This window comes from Cucurbita maxima, unplaced genomic scaffold (assembly GCF_002738345.1).
Source record: "Cucurbita maxima cultivar Rimu unplaced genomic scaffold, Cmax_1.0 Cma_Scf00014, whole genome shotgun sequence".
NCBI classification, from domain to species: domain Eukaryota; kingdom Viridiplantae; phylum Streptophyta; class Magnoliopsida; order Cucurbitales; family Cucurbitaceae; genus Cucurbita; species Cucurbita maxima.
Window position 1 is genome coordinate 3363628 of NW_019272030.1, and position 22677 is coordinate 3386304.

Below are 22677 nucleotides of genomic sequence, written 5' to 3' on the forward strand. Positions count from 1 at the left end.
TTAAATTTTAAAAACCAAGATATATATGTCAATATGTTATTTTTTTAAGGTAGGAAAAAAAAAAGACCAAGGACGATTTCGGTGATAATTTTTTTTTTCTAAATAAATATTGTCCTGATTTTTATTTAGTAAATTTAGGGTTTTACATATATTTAATGCATTTAATTTTATCAACATAGACGATAAAACCCACCCATCCCCTGACAGTCTGCCACCGTATTGGCGTCAGAGCTTTGCGACTGAGCAACGGGCTCCAATGACATTCAGAACCTCAGAGAGAAGCTCCATCCGATTCCCGGCGTAAATGTGGCCGTCCCATTTCCTCGCCACCAAATCCTCCGCCAATTTCACGGCAGCTGCGACGGTCTCAGCCGCCCCATCGTGCGCTGATTCAATAATTCCCATTTCCAGAGCCTCATCCGCTGTCAGTTTCGGCGCTTTCAAAACGACGTCGCGTCGAACTGACGCTGCTCCAATTTTGCTCTTGACCAGAACCGTAAACCACGACGGAATCACTCGACGAATGTCGAGTTCGCTCATGTACAGAAATCCACGATCTCTCCTCATCAGGATGTAATCGTGACTCATCGCCAAAAGGAAGCCGGCGGCCGACGCATGACCGGTAACGGCGGCGATCGTCGGCATCGGAAGCGTGATTAGGTCGGATACGACAGATTTTAACTTATCGTCCATCAGAATCATTTTATCCATTGAGGTCTTCGCCCAATCGATATCGTAGCCATTAGAGAAGAACTTACCTTCTGCGGTGGTGATTAGGGCGAAACTAGCGGACTTTCCAGCGACAACAGCGGATTCAGCCTCAGAGCGAACTTGACGAACAGAGGATTGAATAGCATCTAGAAGATTGAGATTGAGTCTGTGCTCACCGGAACCAGTTAGGGTTAGGAGAAAGATATTCCCTCTTCTCTGTAACGAACACATTTTTTCTGAGCGTCGCCGAGCGGTAGAGGATCGAGATGAACCCTAACGGAATTTCGCCAGTAGAAAATGACACTCTGCGGACGGCAGGTTTTTTAAAGAGAGCGATTGGGACGTCGGCGGCTATTGCAGCCTTTTGTAGATCATCGATGGAAATGTGAACATAAATAAACTATCGGCGGTAGGTGAAATTTAATTTTTTTTTTTTTTTTTTTTTTGGTCGGCATTAATTTTAAATATTCATTTTCCAGGAGAAAATTTGTTTTTTATTTGGCTAAATCATAAAGGAGAGTAGAATCCACGTATACCGTTCAAGCCATGTGAATAAAAAAATAATTATTTATTTGATTGAAATAAATATAATTGGTCAGAGTTTAATTTTTATTGACTGTGTATTGTATTTTTAAATAAATGTATTTTATTAGTAAACATATCAACCTATTTCAGAAAAATGTTTAAGTATTTTAATAAAAGAATTTATATATTTTATTAAGAAATAATTAGATATTTCAAAAATAAAACAGACTCCATTATATTTCATCCCTCTACTTTCGGAATATTCAAAATTTAAAGTTTAAGCTATTTAATGGTTGGTTAGTTTGACCCAACTGTATTAAAAAAATAATTTTTAATTAATTTAGTTTATAACTTAAAATTATTTTTTATTATTTAACAAATACACGTCATAACTTTAAATACGTGTATATCATATGTGAAAACAAGTATGCAGTTCGGTAAATTTAAAATTTATAATTACTATTATTTAAGTTATGTATTTGAAACTTCTTTTTTCTCATTTATTATATAAGTTATGCTTGTAAATATATTTATTTATTTTGTAGTTTAACCTAAAACGTTGAAATATCTAATAATTGACGGAATTACTGTTTAGTGGTACTGGTTTGATTTTTTTTTTTTTTTTTTCCTAGTAAATAAAGTGGTTCTGCTTCGCTCCTCTCTCTATCGGTCGAGCTGCTTCGCCCCTATCTCTAAAGGGAGAGGGTGGCGGCCTTGATTGGGTGCCCCTATAAGATCCCCGGTAAACTCGGGCTCGGGGGGACCTTTGCCTGAATTTCTTGAAGAGCACGAGGTCACCTCTTCATCAATAGAAAGGAACGCCAGAAAAAACATTGTTCACTCCCACCAAGAAAAAATAGTGGTCAGTGATGAGAGGGCTGATTGTGGTAGTCATTGCTCACTCATTCCATTTTTGGAGGATTCGTTCCCTGTTCCTGCGGAGAAGCCTCAAGCTCCGCCACCCTTACTCAACCTCTATAAAAAAAAGCCCTTTACCCTTTCACAGCCGAGAGCATCATCAACACAATTACTCAAAAAATATTATTTTCTATAGTTACGTATTAAATTTGACATCTTAAAAGTTTATAAACATAAGAATATGATTGGATAATCAAGACATTAGATTGATTAAAGAAATATAATATTTAAATTGCTGTTAAATTAAGTAGGTAAATTAAGAATTTAATTTAAAATTTAAAATTATTCCAACAAATATGTTAATTCGTTACAAAAAAAAATATTACAATAATTTTTTATTTCTCATAGAAATTTGCCTTCTAATTCAATGTCGGATAAAAGCCATGATTTGAAAGCGTCTTTATATATATATATATATATAAATGTGTGTGTGAGCCAAACTGTCACTTATTCTAAATAAAGAACAACGAGATATCAAAGGACACAATCTCCTCCCAAAACTTCCCATTCATTCTCTTGAAAACTCTTCACTCGGGGGGCGACCCGGTGTGATTATACGGAGGTTTAATGAGCTTAGTTCTTTCTCGGGACTTCGAGTCTAGTTCGGAAATCGTCCTCCATGAGAGGAAGTCCGTCCTTCAACTTGATCTTCGGCTCCCATCCGAGCAACTCCTTTGCTTTCTTGATGTCGGGCTTCCTTTGGCGAGGATCATCGGGCGTGTTCTCCACCATGATGATCTCAACACCAGGATTGATCAGCTGCACAGTTGAGATCTCTCAGTCTCTATTGTAATTGAAGAACATCTTTTAGTAACTAAATTTACCTCTTTTACTGTCTCCGCCAGTTCGAGCATCGTGAATTCACCTGAATCGCAGAAAAACAAAGAAGTTTAGGGTAGATCGAGAGGGAGACGCTTATCTAGGAGAAAAGCAAATGAAAGACCTGGGTTTCCAATGTTGATCGGTCCTGTGTTATCGCCTTCCATTAGCCGAATGAGGCCATCGACCTTGATTCACGAGTTAAAAAGCTGATAATTGGTATGGATGTATGAATCTATACAATAATGAACCCGAACCGAGATTTCCTTACCATGTCAGAGACATAACAGAAACTTCGTGTTTGTGTTCCGGGTGCTTGAACTGTCAAAGACTCACCACTGCACATTGCATGAAGAATCATACAAGTATTGAAGATGAACGATGCCACTACTCAGGCGAGAAGATTGTGTGGAGACTAGACTTACCGGATTGCTTGAGCAATGAAGTTGCTGACGACACGACCATCGTCAATATTCATTCGGGGTCCATAGGTGTTAAAAATCCTTGCAATCCTGATCTCTGCAGTAGTAAATGTTCATTTAGAGAAAAATGCAATGGCACAGAGAAAATGGAGTCCTTAATATGTGGGATGTGATAAACTCACCGATCCCATGTTGCCTGTGGTAATCAAACATCAGAGTTTCAGCCACTCGCTTGCCCTCATCGTAGCAACTTCTCACACCTGCAAGAGTTTAACAAAACATAATATTCAATAATGCAGCCATCTGAGCCATTAAACCGCTCAAGCCCACCACTAACTGATATTGTCCGCTTTGGCCCATTACATATCGTCGTTAGCCTCACAGTTTTAAAACGCGTTTGTTAGGGAGAGGTTTCCACACCCTTATAAGTAATGTTTTGTTTCTCTCTCCAACCGATGTGAGATCTCACAATCTACCCCCTTGTGAGCCCAACGTCCTCGCTGGCACACCACTCGGTGTCTGGTTTTGATACCATTTATAACAACCCAAGCCCACCGCTAACAGATATTGTCCGCTTTGGCTTGTTACGTATCGCCGTCAGCCTCACGGTTTTAAAACACGTTTGTTAGGGAGAGGTCTCCACACCCTTGTAAGGAATGGTTCATTCCTCTCTCCAACGGATGTGGGATCTCACACACATGAAACTGTTATTTGAATTCACATCATTCAAAATTACGGTTGTTTTAGAACGAACCAAACAAGATATTACTTCTTTCAACTACCTATTGGATTGACATTTCCCCAGTAGCTTTCATCCTGAGGGTGAATGAGAGGATCACCGTATACCTCGGATGTCGAAGTTAGCAAAATCCTATTCAACAAGGTCAATAAACAACAGAGCAGAAAAATATTTATGAACTGAGAGGTAAAATGGCGAGCTTGAAAACCTTGCTCCGACACGCTTGGCAAGTCCCAACATGTTCAGTGTGCCAATTACATTCGTCTTAATAGTCTGTCAACACACCAATCAGAAGTTAATAATGAATATCTCATTTCAAATATGATGATAGATAGTATTTGACCGAAAATGATACGAACCTTTACAGGGTTGTACTTATAGAAAATTGGAGACGCCGGGCAAGCAAGATGGTATATTTGGTCAACTTCAATCAACAATGGCTCAGTAACATCTGGGTTAGAAAAATTGAGGGATAGTGTCGATCAAGGAAGCAACAATATGAAATTCACAAGCCTTCCAAGTAACATTAACACGAAAAAAAATAGAGTAAAAGAAGAATACCGTGTCGGATAAGCTCAAATCTAGGGTGGCCAATCCATTTTTTCAAGTTCACCTTCGATCCCGTGAAGTAGTTATCAGCAACAATAACCTAAAAGGAAAAGAAACAGAACGAACACAATGCGCGTAATGCAGGGATTATAATCTCTTCTACACTTAATGAATTACACAAGGGTTCGGTCAATAATCGAAAAAGTACAAAGAGTGCAGCTAAAGTACTGAAGAAGCTACCTCGTTCTTCTCATTTTCCATCAATTTGTCCACCAGGTGTGAGCCTATAAACCCAGCTCCTCCAGTCACCAAAATTCTCATATTTGCCTGATGTCAAGCAAGACCACAATATTGGTCAAGGAAACGAACCAGGCTGAGTACGAGATTAAGGAAAAGAAAATAGCAATGAAAGCCTTCGAGTAAGATTCAAGCTTACTTTTATAAAAGTCTAACCTCACCGCTCGCAGATACTGTCCTCTTTGCGCTTTAGAGTATGTATTTTAAAAACCTTGAAAGGAACCCCGAAAGAGATAACCCAGAGAGGACAATATCTACTAGTGGTGGGCTTGAGCTATTATGATTTTGATCCAAAATCTCCATTTTGGATTGAAACATCATTTTCTTAACAGTCAAAGATGTCTTAAAACCCATCATGCTCATAAGCATTTTCGATCGATCCCCATTTTCGTAAGAACAATCTTTGACATCACAATTATGAACCAAATGCAAAGTAAAGACCAACAGTTCTAAACATGAACAGGCTCCTCCCATTGTTGTTTTGTCAGATTCCAACCATGAACAAGAATCTAAAAATACCTGAAAAAATTTGGCACTTCTTAAAGGAGATGGAGTCGGTGGTGGCTTTGTGGAAGTTTGGGAACTTCCATTGGAACCCTCTTTAGCCATTACTCTCGGATCTTTACTTCAAACCCTGGATCATCAAGGTCATCAGAGATAGCTATTGAACTCCAAAAAAAAAGCTTGAAAATTCTCATTAGAGACTCGGATTTGATGCAAATGAAGAGTTCATCGCTTGGGAAATGCAATGCTACAAAATCAAAGCAAAAACAACATAAAAAAGAATCAAACCCTTCAAAGCAATGCACCAAAATCGACGTAGCTACCAATGCCTTCTCTATAGATATGGAGAACAAAACTATGAATATAAGAATCATTAGACCAAGCTGCGACGACTTGAAGAGCAAGAAAGTGAAGCAAAAAACTTCAAAAACACGAAAACTGGTAAGCTTTTCTGCAACGAAAGTGAGCACTTACCCACCCACCAAACAATTCCAGATCTAAATCTCACAGATTGATGAATGATTTAAACCCGCAATGAACTAAAGAAACACGATGACACGAGACTTTTACCTTGATTAGCCAAATCAAACTCTGGGGGCTTAAAGTTTCCTTTCGTTTCGCCTTGGAATCGAAGGGTTTTGGCGCAAATTTATATAGAAACAGAGATGGCTTCAGGATCCTATGATCGAAAATTGAGAACTGAGTTCAATTTGAATGAGTGTTACGTTTCGAGATTAGTTTTGTTTTTAGATTAATCACCTTTTTTTTTTTCTTACATATATAAATTAATTTCATTTCTTTTTTTTTTTCCGCCCGAGGAGCCCACCTGTCTCCAAAAACAATTTATAATACAATTTGGCGCAGATTGTTAAAATATTAATTGTTTCTACTTAATTGTGCTAAATTGCAGTAAATACCCTTCAACTTTAGGTTTATTCCAGAAAATGCCCATAATTTTTCTAAAATTGTAATAATATCCATATCAAAATTTTAAAATTTCATCGTATCTAATAAGCTATTTAATTTAAAAGATTTAATATAACGAATTATATACATTTTAAATTTTATGGACCCACTAGAGTAACCTTAAAATTACAAGTGTATTTATTTCGATAAAATTAGTATTTTTAATTATAGTAAAGTAGAAATGTGTATAGATGACGTGTCAAATGTGGCTGAATTTTTACATTATAAAAAGAAATTATGGCTGAATTTTGGTAGCTTAGCTGCCTAGTCACCGGCTGAGGACTACACGTGGGTCACATGCAAATTCCAGCTCAGCAATAGTAAATAGCAGGGGCAGGGGGTTCTTAATGTTTGATGTTTTTTTCTCTTCAATTTAGTTCCAATCATTAGGGTTTTTATTTTGTTTTTTTTATAAAAAAAAAACCAAAATTTTGGATTGGGCTAAAAATTTTAGAAAATTATATTAAAATATAGATTTAAATATAGGCGAGGCCCCTCTCAAAATCTCTATTTAGAAAAAGGAAAAATTAATAAAATATCATTGGGTTGAATGAATTACGGAAGCCCAATAAAACAAAAATTAATGGGCTTGGGCCCAAACGTCTCTTTGAGAAGGCTGCATCAAGTAGAAACGAGGTTCTTTTCCGTAGTCTACCGCATCTCGAAGAATTTCGTCGTCGGATCTTCTTTTTGACTTCGTGTTTCTCTCTCGACTGATTAGATCGGAAGGTAGAGTCGTCTTCCTTATGTTTTTTTTTTTCTCAATTTGATGCAATTTTTTTTTTTAATTTTTTTTTTTTATCGATCTTTCATGGTTTAGAAGTGGAATTTCGTTTTCTTAGCAAATCTCGATTCTTAAATACCAAGACTTGCGAGTCGAGCTTCCAAACTGTGCGACTAGGTTATGATGTTTAGTTTTTGAGGAACTTGAAATTTGCAGTTTGCTGTGTTGAAATTTTAATTCGTTGTAGGCGATCGAAGAAGCTAATTTCCGCTGTATTGTTTGTTGCCTAGTGCAGATGATTGACGATCAGGAATTAGGTTTTCTTGCCAATTTTCTCGGCATTTTTATCTTTGCCTTGGTGATTGCTTACCATTACGTTACGGCTGATCCGAAATATGAAGGCAACTGAGATCTCGTTGATTTAGATGCTTAGATTCATCGGCAAAATGCACTATTGTTAGATGTAGACCGTTTTTTATATGTTAGGTTTTCCATTTTCTTCTATGAGAATTCTCTCCCGGCAACAACCAATGTAAGCAACTTTTTCATTATGTAATCGTAATTTATTCTCATGAATTTTCATGGTTCTTTGACTGATCTTTTATTAGTTATATTTGATCGAATTTCTTCGTACTGCCCATTTTGAGTTCCTTCAATGCTGTCTGCAAGTTGAATGCATCGGTATTCAGTACTTTTTTTTTTTTTTTTGGTGAATTGCAATTTGCAATGGTTAAACACGTCCTAAGCCCTATTCTCTAGGACCAAGACCTATTCTCAAGGTCTTGCTAATATTTTTAGGCTTGTTAGTTTTTGTTAGTTTATCTTTAGGTTTAGCAGAAGGCCATATCTTTAGGTTTAGTAGAAGACTATATGGCTTGTTAGTTTATCTTTAGGTTTAGCAGAAGGTTATATAATGCTGTCATTCTTTGTGCTGTTGGAAAATCAAGTTTTTGAGTGCAATATTGTATGTCTTGAGTGATTTTGTTGTTGTGAGTACATTTGTTCCGCTTTCGGCTCACAACAAAATCACTCAAGACATACAATATTGCACTCAAAAACTTGATTTTTCAACAGCACAAAGAATGGCATTATATAGCCTTCTGCTAAACCTAAAGATAAACTAACAAGCCATATAGCCTTCTGCTAAACCTAAAGATATAGCCTTCTGCTAAACCTAAAGGTAAACTAACAAGCCTAAAAATATTAGCAAGACCTTGAGAATATGTCTTGGTCCTAGAGAATAGGGCTTATGACAGTGTTTAACAATCTTCACCTTGTCATAAGATCTCCAAGTTGATAGCGAATTTGGTTGTTACCACGTCAACACACTACTCCTTCCGACGTTGATGAGATCCAAACAATGGCAGAACTTTTCATGAGCGATCACCTTTGTCAACATATGGTTATCAGCAGTTCCAATTTTTAGTAAACGAATATCCCCTTTGCTAATAATTTCTCGAATAAAGTGAAAACGGACGTCAATGTGTTTTGTACGAGCATGATGGACTTGATTTTTTGACAAGCAAATAGCGCTCTGGCTATCACAAAATACATCTATATGTCGCTGCAAAATACCCAAGTCATTGATCAAACCATACATCCAAATAGTTTCTTTAAAAGCTTATGTTACTGCCATATACTCTGCTTCAGTGGTAGACAATGCAATACTCTGCTTCAGTGGTAGACAATGCAACAGTAGACTGCAATGTTGAACGCCAACAAACTGGTCCACCAGCCATAGTAAATAAATATCCCGTAGTAGATCGTCGCTTATCCAAATCACCAGCATAATCAGAATCCACAAAACCAGCTACACGATTGTCAAGATTAAACATTTCTTGTTTTTGAAACTTAATACCAACATCAATAGTGCCAAGAATGTACCTAAGAATCCATTTTACAGCCTGCCAATGCTCTTTACCAGGATTATGCACATAACGACTCACCATGCTTACTGCGTGTGAAAGATCAGGTCGAGTACACACCATAGCATACAACAATGCACCAACAGCATTTGTATAAGGAATGTTTTCCATATACCTTTTGTCATCGTCAGAACTTGGACACATGGAAGCACTAAGCTTGAAATGAGGAGCAAGTGGAGTACTAACGGGTTTGGTTGAATCATTCAAACTAAATCTTGACAATACCTTGCGAGACTGAGTCAACCAGATACCTATTTTCGATCTCGCTCTATCTCCATTCCAAATATTTTCTTTGTATTGCCTAAGTCTTTCATTTCAAATGTTTTAGAAAGCTCATCTTTGAGATTATCAATCTCCACCTGTCTCTTTGAAGCAATTAACATATCATCAACATATAAGAGCAAGTAAATAAACGATCCATCATCGAGACATCGATAATACACACAATGGTCAAATTGACTATGAGTATACATATGCTCTACCATGAAATGATCAAAACCTTTTATACCATTGGCGAGGGGATTGCTTCAGTCCGTACAAAGATTTCTTCAATCTGCATACTAAATGTTGCTGTCCAACTACTCGGAAACCAACTGGTTGCGCCATATATATTTCTTCTTCCAAATCTCCATGCAAAAAGGCAGTTCTTACATCGAGTTGTGCAAGCTCAAGATTAAATTGAGCAACCAAAGCCAACAAAATTCGAATCGAAGAATGTTTTACCACAGGTGAGAAAATTTCATTGTAATCAATACCTTATTTTTGTGCGTAGCCTTTAGCCACAAGTCGAGCCTTATAACGTATACCAAAAGGGTCTTCCTTTTTTGCAAAAACCCATTTACAACCAATTTCCTTCTTACCTTTTGGAAGTTTACCAAATCCCAAGTTTGATTTATCTCCAATGATGCTATCTCCTGATTCACAGCCTCTTGCCAGTGTAAGCTATCCGGGCTCTGAATAGCATCTTTGTAACTGTTAGGAACTCCATCAATCAAAGAGAAAGCATATGCTATCGTATCATCAAACCTTGCAGGTTTTCGAATTACCCTTCGTGGTCTATTCTTGGCGATTGACTCAGGTTCCTCCCCTCTTTCATTTACAAGGCTTCGCTCCTCAAGACTTTGCTCTTTCTGTTCTAAGACATCAAAGTTATTATTTACCTGATCAATAGGTTCTTCAGTAGGAGCAACCACATCAGGAGAGAACACCACCTTCTCCACCTGCTTCAATGCCTCGTCATTATTTTCAATTTTCTGCAAAAACATTCCAGACTCATCGAATGTCACATCTCGACTATTAACAATCTTACTTGTTTCTGGACACCATAACCTATAGCCCTTCACACCTTTGCTAAAGTCAAACACATGCAATTTATCATAATCACTAACAGGACTATCCGACCATACCTCAAGTGGAGCTGAAAGCGGAACAAATGTACTCACAACAGCAATTTCCTTTCCAAAAGTCTTCTTTACTTTAGCTACTCTTTCATTTGGATGTTTAACACAAACGTTTTTTTTTTTTTTTCCTTAAATCATATGAAATTCCAAGAATGCTTCCTAAGCTCTCTGAGAAAATTTCTACTCTGCTGCAATTTAGATTCTCTGTTTTCAGCTTTGTTCTATTAATAGTTTTGTAATTATTTTAAAAATTGGGTGGTGGTTAATTTACAACCCTTGTTTCGGAGCCTGAGTCAAATGTTGATATTAATTCATTGTAGAACTGTCGCAGAGTTTTCAGTTTTGTATTGAACATGAACCGGTCTCTAAATTTAAATATCTAATAGATTTTAAGGATAAAAGTAAAAATAATGGGGCATTCCGAGAATTGAACTCGGGACCTCTCGCACCCTAAGCGAGAATCATACCACTAGACCAAATGCCCAAGAGGATGCATACTGAATGAATATTAAAATACTTAACTATTAAAAATGAAAGAGTTCAAAATAAAAGAAGTATAAAACTGATGTTTTTATTTTTTTTTTTTTAAAAAGGAAAGAAGCTTCTAGAATCATCTAGAAGTTGAAAAGTAACGGTTATCATTCTGTTTTTTCTGTTCATACGCTAAACATAACAACCTTGCAGCGCTCGAACCTCTTCAATTCGAACTCTCGAGAACCTTCTTCCTTTACAATTTCTTATAAATTCTCCTCCCTCCTAAGTTTTCTCTCAACTTCAAACTCTTTCAACTTACATTCAGCTACCGATTTCTTCGCTTTCGTCCCCATTTCTCGTTCAAAATTTCATCGTATTTTCTTTTTTTACATCGTCTTGAACTGCTACTATGGCTGGTAAAGGAGAAGGTCCGGCGATCGGGATCGATCTTGGAACGACTTACTCTTGCGTCGGTGTGTGGCAGCATGATCGAGTTGAGATCATTGCCAACGATCAAGGAAATAGAACGACGCCGTCGTATGTTGCTTTCACCGACAACGAGCGATTGATCGGTGATGCAGCCAAGAATCAGGTCGCCATGAACCCTATCAACACCGTTTTTGGTAAGTCCTATTTCTTTTGGCCTTGCGATGTAGTACCTGGAGTTTATTTCTTCCCCTTCAGAAATAATTTTAGGTTAATCCTTAAGAATTTGGAAATAGTATCAGCCTAATTATTTGCCTTGATGAGTTGAACTGAATGGCATGTTCACGAAATCTTGGGAGTTTTGTGCTGAGATTTTTGAAATAGTTCTTGATTATGTTGCTTGTGATTTTCTTGACTTTTGATTTTTCGAACTGTAGCTGTAGTAGTGCATCAGCACTTGTCTTGTGGTACTAAATATACTCTTTCTTGTATTGTTCTTGAAGCTAGTTCAGTTGTTTCTGTATATCTGTAGTTTCTTTTGGCTGAGAATTAAACCGATATTGTTTGGTATTTTGTAGAATTCGTAATTGATAAGCTTCTCCTTGTGTTAACACAGATGCTAAGCGTTTAATTGGCCGAAGATTTAGTGATTCATCGGTCCAGAATGATATGATGCATTGGTCTTTCCGAGTCATTGCCGGCCCCAGCGACAAACCAATGATTGTTGTGAACTACAAGGGTGAAGAGAAGCAGTTTTCAGCGGAAGAAATCTCTTCTATGATACTCATAAAAATGAAGGAGGTTGCTGAGGCGTATCTGGGCACAACAGTGAAGAATGCCGTTGTCACCGTCCCAGCCTACTTCAACGATTCACAGAGACAGGCCACGAAGGATGCCGGTGTCATTTCAGGTCTTAATGTGATGCGTATCATCAACGAACCAACTGCTGCCGCAATTGCTTATGGTCTGGACAAGAAGTCCAGCAGCTCTGGCGAAAAGAACGTTCTGATTTTTGATTTGGGTGGTGGAACTTTTGATGTTTCATTGCTTACAATCGAAGAAGGGATTTTTGAGGTGAAGGCAACTGCAGGAGACACTCATCTTGGTGGCGAAGATTTTGATAACAGATTGGTTAACCACTTCGTGCAGGAATTCAAGAGAAAGAATAAGAAAGACATTAGTGGAAACCCCAGGGCTCTTAGGAGGTTGAGAACCGCTTGTGAAAGGGCTAAGAGAACCCTTTCCTCCTCTGCTCAAACTACACTTGAGATCGACTCTCTTTTTGAAGGAATTGACTTCTATTCAACCATTACCCGTGCTAGATTTGAGGAACTCAATATGGACCTTTTCAGAAAGTGTATGGAACCTGTTGAGAAGTGCTTGAGAGATGCCAAGATGGACAAAAACAGTGTCGATGACGTTGTTCTTGTTGGTGGCTCCACCAGGATTCCCAAGGTGCAGCAATTATTGCAGGATTTCCTCAATGGCAAAGAGCTTTGCAAGAGTATCAACCCTGATGAAGCTGTTGCCTATGGGGCGGCCGTACAGGCTGCCATCTTGAGCGGTGAGGCTAATGAGAAGGTCCAGGATCTTTTGCTTCTGGATGTCACCCCTCTTTCCCTTGGACTGGAAACAGCCGGTGGTGTGATGACTGTCTTAATTCCAAGGAACACTACAATCCCCACCAAGAAGGAACAAGTTTTCTCTACATACGCTGACAACCAACCTGGTGTTTTGATCCAAGTCTATGAAGGCGAGAGGGCAAGAACTCGTGACAACAATTTGCTTGGAAAATTTGAACTCTCCGGAATCCCTGCAGCCCCCAGAGGCGTTCCTCAGATTACAGTCTGCTTCGACATTGATGCCAATGGTATTCTGAACGTTTCAGCTGAGGATAAAACCACGGGTCAGAAGAACAAGATCACAATCACCAACGACAAGGGGCGGTTGTCGAAGGAGGATATTGAGAAGATGGTGCACGAAGCAGAGAAATACAAGGCGGACGATGAGGAGCACAAGAAGAAGATCGAAGCTAAAAACTCCTTGGAAAACTTTGCTTATAATATGAGAAACACTGTGAGGGACGGGAAGTTCAGCACCCAATTGAACCCCGCGGACAAGAAGAAGATCGAGGATGCTACAGAACAGGCAGTCCAGTGGCTTGACAACAACCAACTTGCCGAGGTGGACGAGATAGAAGATCAAATGAAGGAGCTTCAGAATATTTGCAACCCAATCGTTGCCAAGATATACCAGGGCATCGGTGTACCTGGCATGCCTGGTGCTGCTATGGATGACAACTATGTTCCACCTCCATCTGGTGGAAGCGGCGCCGGTCCTAAAATCGAGGAAGTTGATTAAATTTGCTTTAGATTGTGTCAGGTTTGAAGCGATGCATTCTTTTTTCTTTTCTTTTCTTTTCTTGGGTATAGAATCGTATATTTTGGGGTTTTTTTCACCCGATGATTGAAAGAAACTTTTTTCTGTAATGAGTTCCATTCATCGCCAACAGTATAAAATGGTTCGACCTTTCTCTGTTCAGACTCTGAAACGACCTGCATTTTAGTTGTCTCGCAAGTTTTCCCATAAATCCTCGGCTCTGTTCAAAAAGTTAAGCCAGAATGACCACCGCACTTATTAGAATGAACGATTGATAAATATAAAGAACAAAAAACAAAATTCAATCTGAAAGGGATCGTAGTTTCCTCACGCTCAGATTTGGCTTAAGCTTCAGATTCTTAAGATTAGGGGTAAAGAGAAGCTTTTGCTTTGGATGCTTCGGCATCTTCAGGTACTTGCGTGTATGCTTTTTCAGTTTAATAAATTAAAATGGAATCCTATTTCTAGGCCTTCCAAAACTCGGTTTTAGGAAAGGATCTCTCCTAAGGTCATAGCAACTCACTAAAATAAACAGTCCATCTCTCCTAAGGACGGGCGACTTTGTAATTTTCGGTAAGATGCTGATTCTGATTCTTAATAAACAACGCCATTACAATGCCAGGCGTTTTGGAAGTTTCTCTTTGCCTTGAAATCGCCACAACAACGAACTTCAACACAAAAATTCAGCTTAATTAACCTTTAATTCCCCGTATTCTCCGTTACCGTCCGCTATGTCATCCAGCGACGCCGCCGTGTACAGCCAAAAACTCGACATCTTCCTAATTGCCATCGGCTCCGCCGGCGCTGTCGTCACCATTTATCACTGCATCATGGCTTGTTGGTGTGACCGCCGCCGCCGCCTCAACGCTGGCGACCAAACACCGACGAACGACCTAAACTCTATGTCGCTGGCGGAGACGCCACGGAGCACCGAGAATTCGGTCGTTCATTTGATTCCGGCTCACAAGTATGAGAAGCAAAAAGCGGTGGACAGCGGCGGATGCGATGGCGATGGCACGTGCGCCATCTGCTTGAGCGAGTTCGAGGAGGGGGAGGAAATAAGAACGTTGCCGGAGTGTCTGCATTCGTATCACGTGCCGTGTATCGACATGTGGCTTTACTCTCACTCAAGTTGTCCGATGTGTCGTACTGATGCTACTCCGACGTCGGTTCATGACAGGCTGCAGTTTGAGACACAGCCGAGTTCTGGGATTATTGTGCACGTGCGGCCCACGAGGACTGAGTAATATGGAAATTACTTTCCTACTAACTCGAAGGACAGTAAATTTCGACCTTTTTTTACACATTTATATATATATATATATAAATAAAAAGAACTCTCCATTCGCACTTCACTCCTGGCATTAAATTTCAAAGTTTGTGATTACTCGGGTGTTTATGGGTAGTGAAAAAAGATTAAGAGTAAATATAAGATTGGAAGCCCAAAAGCCCAAAATTAAGTGGAATAAAGCGCTAAGATTGGAAGCCCAAAGGCCCAAAGTAATTTTGAAGATAAAGCCCATAAGATCAAAGGCCCAAAATTACGGAACAAAGCGCAAAGATTTGAAGCCCAAAGGCCCAAATTAAGTTTGGCAGCCCAAAGGCTCAAAATTAAGGAATAAAGCCCTAAGATCAAAAGAAGCCCAAAGGCCCAAAATTGAGTCGAATAAAGCGCGGAGATTGGAAGCCCAAAGGCCCAAAATCAAGTCGAATAAAGCGCGGGCTTCAATAGGTTTGTATTACCCAAGGAAGAAACCGAGTAATAAATAAAAGAGCAGAGCTAATTCCATATGTTTCTGGTCCCATGTGAGCGTTCCTCGATGGCCGCATCCGCCCAACCATAAACAAGTGCAGCATTTGCCGACTCCTTCGCCATTCGCCTCTGATTTTTCCTTTTCTCAGCTCCTTGTTTTTGTGCACCTTAACACAGACAATACTGGTTTTCCAGTTTGCGGAATCTTTAGCTCCTCTGCATTTCTCCTTTTTGAAGCCATTGCAGACTTGTGGGGTGGGGTTTTAGAATCCAAAAGTTGAGCTCTGCCTAAAACCATGCCATTCTCAGCACAAGAGTTGCCGGGATGTTCAATAAATTTTTTCCGGTATGTTCAATAAATTCTTGGTTTAAAAAGGAAAAAAGAGAAGCTCGTAATCATGTTTCATGATTGAAGTGTTCGATTCTCAGAGAAACTTTTCTTCTTCTGTTCTTGATGGATAATCTTTAAGCTTTTCTTCTGTTCTTGATGATGTAGCTTTGCATTTCATGTATCTTCATATGCCTAATTGCTGATGAAGTTTGCATCCTGGGAAGTGGGAGGATTTTGAGGCTACTTTCTTTTAGAGCTTTCACTTTGATTAAACGTTATTAGTTTTGTTTTGCCTTCGTGAAATGGGAAATTCTGTTTATGTGTTTGTGAAGAGTGAAAGTACTTAGAAATCTGGATTGGTGATGTAATTTAGGGGAAGAGATGCAATCTCTGAGTAGTGTAGGGCTTGGTTTGAGTGTGATATTTGGTTGCCTGTTCTTAGCTCTTGTTGCTGAGCTTTATTATCTGCTATGGTGGAAGAAGAGGTTCACTGACAGAGATGTTGAAAATGATTACAGTAGTCCAGCTAGAGAGCTATTTTACATGTTTTGTTGGAAAAAATCATCTTCTTTGATCCACACAGCTCTAAATCCTCAAGATCTAAGTAGGATTCATGGAGATGAAGGAGAGTTTAACATGCACACAAACAACGATTTCTTAGTGAAACCCTTTGGAGAAGATGGCATAGAAACAGAGTTTATGACACTCCAAGGCCTCTCAGGGCCACCAAGATTTCTCTTCACTATAATAGAAGAAACCAAGGAAGATTTAGAGTCTGAAGATGGGAAAGAATCAAGAAGTAGGAGCTTGAGTGATCTTCTTCTTACTGTGGAAACTCCATATCTCACTCCATTAGCTTCTCCAACACTTCTCATATCAGATTCTTCTTATAAACCCCATGGATTCAATCCCCTCTTTGAATCAGTATCTGATGCAGAGTTCAACAAGATAAGGTCATCTCCACCTCCAAAATTCAAATTTCTACAGGAAGCAGAGGAGAAACTTAGGAGGAAACTACTGGAAGCAGCTAAAAAGGAGGACAAGTCTTATATTACAATTGCTGTTGACAGGACAAGTCATTCAAGCACTTCTTCACAGGTACTTCCCTTGCCTTCTTCACCATCAACCTTCAGTTCATCAATCACCAAGAACTAGCCATTTGGAATGGGTTGTTTTTAATCTTCTTTGTTGGGTTAAACTTGTTTCTTTTGAAGTGTTTTAAGGGTAATGATGCGAGTGGATGGATGCACTTGTGGGATATTTGTTTTATTCAATCTCCATGTCTCCTAAGCTTGTCTGCTACCTATAAGTCTTCTTGTGTGGCTGATGGTAATGCTGAAAATTGTGGCAAAAGGAGCTCTGTAAAAACCTTTTCTTTTTTAAAGTATCTTTCCTCTTCCTCCTTTTTCCTTAACCCCATTTTTCGAAAACGGCTGGTTGATAATCATTGAGTTTATAGTTTTTGGTCCTCGGAAATTAAGCTTATAAACACTACTTTCACCCATGAAACTAAAAACGAAACCGAGCTCTTACAAATCATATCCCAGCAGAATTAGGGTACCAAAAGATCAGAGTTGGTTCTTCCTCGGCTTTATCTTGAGAAATAGATGGATGAATTGGCAGAGGGTTTTGGGTATTTAGCAGTACGTGGCTTGAAAAGGCACCACTCAGAACAAAGGAACAGGACAGGTTATAGATGGTTTTACCATATTTTTGTTCCTTAAAACGACAAAATGTATGGTCGGAATAGGTTGCTGCCCCCACCTTGAAGAATCATTACAGGCATTGTCTTTTAACTGTGTGGTGTTTTTCTATATATTTCTAAAGCTGATATATATGTCCATTGCTGAATCATGACTCTTCAACTTTAGTGGCACATGTACTCATAACGTTACATTTGGGCCATGCCCCCTTCACTTTAATGTTATTCTTATTTTGGAGTTAGTTGGTGTAATTTTTCATTTTTAGAAATTAATAGAACTTTAGAGATTACGTTCTTAACAATGGAAAAGAAAAAGGTTACGTTACGTGGCTGTCTTATGACATTAGTTGAAACTTGAAATGTGTACAAACTAGCTCAAAAAACTCGAAGATGTGTGTGAAAATGTTCGGGTAATTTCTTAAAAATTATCGAACAAAAATCTATTACAAACATATCGTTGTTTATTTGACCAATAAGAATCACAAGAGAAATGTAAGAAATTCAGAAAACAATTCAAAAAATTAAGACAAAAGATTTTAAAATTTAAACATAAAAAATGGCTAAATTTCTATGAAAGCTATAAATGGTACTTAGGTAAACGAATAATGGTTGTAAAAGATAGAAAGGACAAAAATGGTTATAAAATGAAAAAGACAGAGTGATTCATTGGAAGAAAGTGAATTTCATAATGTTAGCTCTTGTGGATGCTTTTTCCTCCCTCTTTGGGCTGTTTCTATTCCTCCTTCGTGACCTCTTGCTCTAACAGATACAGAATGGGTGACTTTCATCAAAGGTAAAATATGAGTAAGTTCATGCAGATTTATGTAAGAAACATAGCATCAAAATAAGATTCTCCAGAGAGTTGATGTCGGGTTCTTCCAAAAGGCTAAATGCAGTAAATCCATTGGTATATAAATCGGAAAATCCATCGGAAACTTACTGAAACCGCCATACTGAGGAGCAAAAAAACGGCAAAAGTTCATATCCATGGGAAAATCTAGTGTTTTTGTTTTAAAGTATATGTTTTCAAAGCCTTAGGCCTCCTAAGATCCTCAATGTGGATCCAAAAGGGAGGAAAATTAAACATTCGAAATGTGTTCGTCCCAGAAAAGCGCGAGAGAAAGAGAAACTGAAAAATGAAAATTGTACCATGGCACCAAGAAGGTCAAGGCCGGAGATTACGAAGCAAGCACTTGTATGGTGATTCATCTCCGGAGTCATCCCCTAAAACGAAACCATATGATGAAGAAGAAGAATTGCAGCAATCCTCTAACAGCTGCGACTGTGAATCCATGGCGGCACCTCTCTGGGTGAAATAAATAAAAACTTAGCCTTCATATCATAAGGGAGAACGGGGATTATGAACTATACGTAGCTTTTATTTTGATATAATAGCGGAAATCGAAATTACATGGATAACTAAGAGGCAAGCATAAATCAAAACGAGGGCGGGAATCATGAAACAGGTTCAAAGCTCAAGCATGTTGAAGGAAAGACGATAAGAGACGCCTAATCAACTTCTTCAATCTTAGGACCAGCGCCGCTTCCGCCAGAAGGGGCATCGTCATCCATGCCGGCGCCGGCGCCGCCCATGTCAGCACCACCTTGATACATCTTGGCTATAATGGGGTTGCAAATGGACTCAAGTTCCTTCATCTTGTCATCAAATTCATCCGACTCAGCCAGCTGGTTGCTGTCTAGCCATTGAATGGCCTCTTGAACTGCATCCTCGATCTTCTTCTTATCTTCTGGTGCAAGTTTACCACCGATCTTTTCATCTCTGATCGTGTTCCTCATGTTGTATGCATAGTTCTCCAATGCGTTCTTCGATTCCACTTTCTTCTTGTGATCCTCATCCTCGGCCTTGAATTTCTCTGCTTCCTGAACCAGTTTCTCAATCTCTTCTTTGGACAACCTTCCTTTGTCGTTGGTAATTGTGATCTTATTCTTCTGTCCGGTGGTTTTGTCCTCGGCAGAAACATTTAGGATGCCATTGGCGTCGATGTCGAAGCAAACGGTGATCTGAGGAACACCTCTTGGAGCAGGAGGGATGCCAGAGAGTTCAAACTTGCCCAACAAGTTGTTGTCTTTGGTTCTTGTCCTCTCGCCCTCGTAGACCTGAATAAGAACACCGGGTTGGTTGTCTGAGTAAGTAGAGAACACTTGCTCCTTCTTGGCAGGTATAGTGGTGTTCCTTGGGATTAGAACTGTCATGACACCTCCTGCAGTCTCCAAACCTAGGGACAGAGGAGTGACATCCAAAAGAAGAAGATCCTGCACTTTTTCGTTTCCTTCGCCACTCAAGATAGCAGCTTGAACAGCAGCTCCATAAGCAACTGCCTCGTCAGGGTTGATACTCTTGCAGAGTTCCTTGCCATTGAAGAAATCCTGCAACAGCTGCTGCACCTTAGGAATCCTCGTAGAACCACCAACAAGGACAACATCATGGACGCTGCTTTTGTCCATCTTTGCATCTCTCAGACACTTCTCAACTGGCTCCATACACTTCCGGAACAGGTCCATGTTGAGCTCTTCGAATCTAGCACGAGTGATGGATGTATAGAAATCAATTCCCTCATACAAAGAATCAATCTCGATTGTCGTTTGGGCAGTCGATGAAAGGGTCCTCTTGGCCCTCTCACAAGCAGTCCTCAATCTTCTGAGAGCCCTCGGATTTCCACTGATGTCCTTCTTATGCTTCCTCTTGAATTCCTGTACGAAATGGTTAACCAATCTGTTGTCGAAGTCTTCACCTCCGAGATGGGTGTCACCAGCAGTCGCCTTCACCTCAAAAATCCCTTCCTCAATTGTGAGGAGAGAGACATCAAATGTTCCTCCACCCAAATCAAATATCAGTACATTCTTCTCGCCGACACTGGTGGCCTTTTTGTCGAGTCCATAAGCAATAGCTGCTGCAGTAGGCTCGTTGATGATCCGCATGACATTTAGGCCGGCAATGACTCCAGCATCCTTGGTGGCCTGACGCTGAGAGTCATTGAAGTAAGCAGGAACGGTGACTACGGCGTTCTTTACGGAGGAACCGAGGTAAGCTTCTGCTATCTCACGCATTTTCGTGAGGACCATGGATGAGATTTCCTCAGCGGCGAACTGCTTCTCTTCGCCTTTGTAATTGACGACAATCATCGGTTTGTCACCTGGACCAGCGATGAGCTTGAATGGCCATAGTTTCACATCGCTCTGGACCGAGGGGTCAGAGAATCTCCTTCCAATCAACCGTTTCGCATCTGTCGATCGTAAGCGATGGACAATATTTAGCAGACTAGTTATATAGAAAGTAGAACCTAGAAATCATGAGCACTACAACACAATGATACGACCAACAACGACTCTCGCTTAGTACCTTGGCGAGAAAGCCACAGTACTCCAGAAACAGTCAACAGTTCCAGAAATCGAATCGGTCGTTTAAAGAATTTTGGAAAACAGTTCTTTAATCCCCCGATATATTTCTTTAATACATTTGAAGGAAACAGAATTTTCGCTCAAATTCAGAATCACGAGATAAGGCGCACATTAACTTCAAGATATACAAGTGATCATAATTGTCATTCAGATTAGTTCTGAAAACAAAAACGAACCTGAGATTAACAAATCCTATACTTCTAATTCGAAAAGACGCAAGGAGTACAACCACAACTTCAGTTAACAGACAGACGATATCGAATCACATAAACACGAGAAGTAACAGAAAAATCCACAACGATAAAAACGGAAGTAAAAAACTCCAATCAAAATACATACCGAAGACGGTGTTGAGAGGATTCATAGCGACCTGGTTCTTGGCAGCGTCGCCGATGAGCCGCTCGGTGTCAGTGAATGCAACATACGACGGCGTCGTCCGATTCCCCTGGTCATTGGCAATAATCTCAACACGATCATGTTGCCAAACTCCAACACAAGAGTAAGTGGTACCGAGATCGATACCGATAGCCGGACCCTCTCCTTTTCCCGACATTAACGAATTACAAACAAAGCTGAAGACCGACTACGATTTTAGACGGAGAAACAATTCGAGCAGAAATTTGAAAAACAAAAAGATCGAACAACAATTGCAGAATTGAAGTGAATTGCTTAGAACGAATATTGCAAAACACCGGTGATGAGAAATGGAATATATACGAAGTTTGCGTATGGCCAGAGAATCTGGAGTGTTCTAGCAAGAACTCGTCTAGAATGTTCTGTAAAAGTAAAAAACCGACCTTTGTGGACCACCCCCCACGCAGTTTCTCAAGTGGTTAAGACTACAAAACCTCTAGTCTTAACCTTCGAAATTTACATTAAAATTATATAAAAATGTTTTCATTTTTTCCATAAAAAATTAAATTTACATTAAAAAAATATTTTTAAAAATTCACTATTTTAAACATTGTTTATGGGTTATAGTTTAAAATATTTTTTAGGATTTAATTACTTTTAGTTAACGTTAGTCATTTGATGATAATCATTAGTCTCAAAAGTCCATAATCAACAATTAAAGACAGGTCAAAGACTAACAATCAAGACTAAAGGTTGGTGACGAGTCCTATCGAGACGATGATCACCCATCATGGCAACCAGTGGCTATTGAAGGCTATATATAATAGATGGGTTAACATTTTGAATAAATTAGGAATTAGATATTAGAAGGGTAGATATGTGAGAAAAAAAAAATATCTTTTAAATATAAAATTGAAACATTTGTGGTTTATAGCCCAGCCCATTAACTTAAATGGGCCGGTTTTCGGAAATAATCTTGGGGCTTTGGGGAAGCACTCAGTAGGCCGGCCCAATAAGGGTCCATAGACGTTCTTCCAGTCCAGTCTACTGAAAGCCCAGCCCAAAAAAGGCTCAGGATATTTACCGTTATTTTATAAATTTATAAATTAAATTTGTAATGTAAGCGAGTTAGTTAGATTAGCACGTGACCAGCATCCACACTCAGATTTGTCTCCTCTTAACAATCACGTGATCATTATTATCACGTATATAAGATTGACGGCATAACGAAAAACATTAATAAATTAATTAATGACTTCACATTTTAAAAATTACAAAAGATTAAAAAAAAAAAAAAAAAAAAAAAAAAAAAAAAAAAAAAAAAAAAAAAAAAAAAAAA

General features: G+C 39.0%; 5 protein-coding genes and 1 non-coding gene across 7 annotated transcripts; 2 read left to right on the forward strand and 4 right to left on the reverse strand.

Annotated features, from left to right (window-relative positions):
* Positions 1 to 128: 128 nt before the first annotated feature.
* On the reverse strand, positions 129 to 1126 carry LOC111489217 (enoyl-CoA delta isomerase 1, peroxisomal). Its single transcript, XM_023137331.1, has one exon. It carries the CDS (start codon positions 940 to 942, stop codon positions 226 to 228), a length of 717 nt encoding a protein of 238 aa, XP_022993099.1. The 5' UTR covers positions 943 to 1126; the 3' UTR covers positions 129 to 225.
* A 1403-nt stretch (positions 1127 to 2529) lies between these two features.
* LOC111489484 (UDP-glucuronic acid decarboxylase 6-like) lies at positions 2530 to 6216 on the reverse strand. 2 transcript variants are annotated; one of them, XM_023137724.1, is made up of 13 exons: positions 6055 to 6216; positions 5500 to 5614; positions 4924 to 5010; positions 4696 to 4783; positions 4494 to 4585; positions 4343 to 4407; positions 4178 to 4266; positions 3578 to 3655; positions 3399 to 3492; positions 3245 to 3311; positions 3098 to 3161; positions 2979 to 3019; positions 2530 to 2913 (listed from the first exon to the last, which is right to left on the reverse strand). In XM_023137724.1, exons 2-13 carry the CDS (start codon positions 5587 to 5589, stop codon positions 2728 to 2730), a joined length of 1041 nt encoding a protein of 346 aa, XP_022993492.1. In that variant the 5' UTR covers positions 5590 to 5614; positions 6055 to 6216; the 3' UTR covers positions 2530 to 2727. The 2 variants fall into 2 exon arrangements, with proteins under 2 accessions (XP_022993492.1, XP_022993493.1); XM_023137725.1 differs by lacking the exon at positions 6055 to 6216 and adding an exon at positions 5773 to 5822.
* Positions 6217 to 7469: 1253 nt separating this feature from the next.
* Positions 7470 to 7797, forward strand: LOC111489813 (dolichyl-diphosphooligosaccharide--protein glycosyltransferase subunit 4A). Its single transcript, XM_023138209.1, has one exon. It carries the CDS (start codon positions 7470 to 7472, stop codon positions 7581 to 7583), a length of 114 nt encoding a protein of 37 aa, XP_022993977.1. The 3' UTR covers positions 7584 to 7797.
* A 3114-nt stretch (positions 7798 to 10911) lies between these two features.
* On the reverse strand, positions 10912 to 10983 carry TRNAP-AGG. The gene has a single exon. It is a non-coding gene; the product is annotated as a tRNA-Pro (tRNA).
* A 246-nt stretch (positions 10984 to 11229) lies between these two features.
* On the forward strand, positions 11230 to 13942 carry LOC111489317 (heat shock cognate 70 kDa protein 2-like). The gene is made up of 2 exons (XM_023137468.1): positions 11230 to 11596; positions 12016 to 13942. Exons 1-2 carry the CDS (start codon positions 11383 to 11385, stop codon positions 13758 to 13760), a joined length of 1959 nt encoding a protein of 652 aa, XP_022993236.1. The 5' UTR covers positions 11230 to 11382; the 3' UTR covers positions 13761 to 13942.
* Positions 13943 to 18883: 4941 nt separating this feature from the next.
* On the reverse strand, positions 18884 to 21675 carry LOC111489179 (probable mediator of RNA polymerase II transcription subunit 37c). Its single transcript, XM_023137277.1, has 2 exons — positions 21324 to 21675; positions 18884 to 20809 (listed from the first exon to the last, which is right to left on the reverse strand). Exons 1-2 carry the CDS (start codon positions 21535 to 21537, stop codon positions 19074 to 19076), a joined length of 1950 nt encoding a protein of 649 aa, XP_022993045.1. The 5' UTR covers positions 21538 to 21675; the 3' UTR covers positions 18884 to 19073.
* Between the last annotated feature and the right edge of the window lie 1002 nt (positions 21676 to 22677).

Bases quoted from the DNA above. Each gene is read 5' to 3' on its own strand.
- LOC111489217 (XM_023137331.1), bottom strand. From the start codon at position 942: ATGTGTTCGTTACAGAGAAGAGGGAATATCTTTCTCCTAACCCTAACT.
- LOC111489484 (XM_023137724.1), bottom strand. From the start codon at position 5,589: ATGGCTAAAGAGGGTTCCAATGGAAGTTCCCAAACTTCCACAAAGCCA. The intron at 5,011-5,499 runs GTATTTTTAGAT...GCTTGACATCAG, and splicing joins GAAGTGCCAAATTTTTTCAG to GCAAATATGAGAATTTTGGT. The intron at 2,914-2,978 runs GTAAATTTAGTT...TCAACTGTGCAG, and splicing joins TGGCGGAGACAGTAAAAGAG to CTGATCAATCCTGGTGTTGA.
- LOC111489813 (XM_023138209.1), top strand. From the start codon at position 7,470: ATGATTGACGATCAGGAATTAGGTTTTCTTGCCAATTTTCTCGGCATT.
- LOC111489317 (XM_023137468.1), top strand. From the start codon at position 11,383: ATGGCTGGTAAAGGAGAAGGTCCGGCGATCGGGATCGATCTTGGAACG. The intron at 11,597-12,015 runs GTAAGTCCTATT...GTGTTAACACAG, and splicing joins CCCTATCAACACCGTTTTTG to ATGCTAAGCGTTTAATTGGC.
- LOC111489179 (XM_023137277.1), bottom strand. From the start codon at position 21,537: ATGTCGGGAAAAGGAGAGGGTCCGGCTATCGGTATCGATCTCGGTACC. The intron at 20,810-21,323 runs GTATGTATTTTG...TACGATCGACAG, and splicing joins TCCTCTCAACACCGTCTTCG to ATGCGAAACGGTTGATTGGA.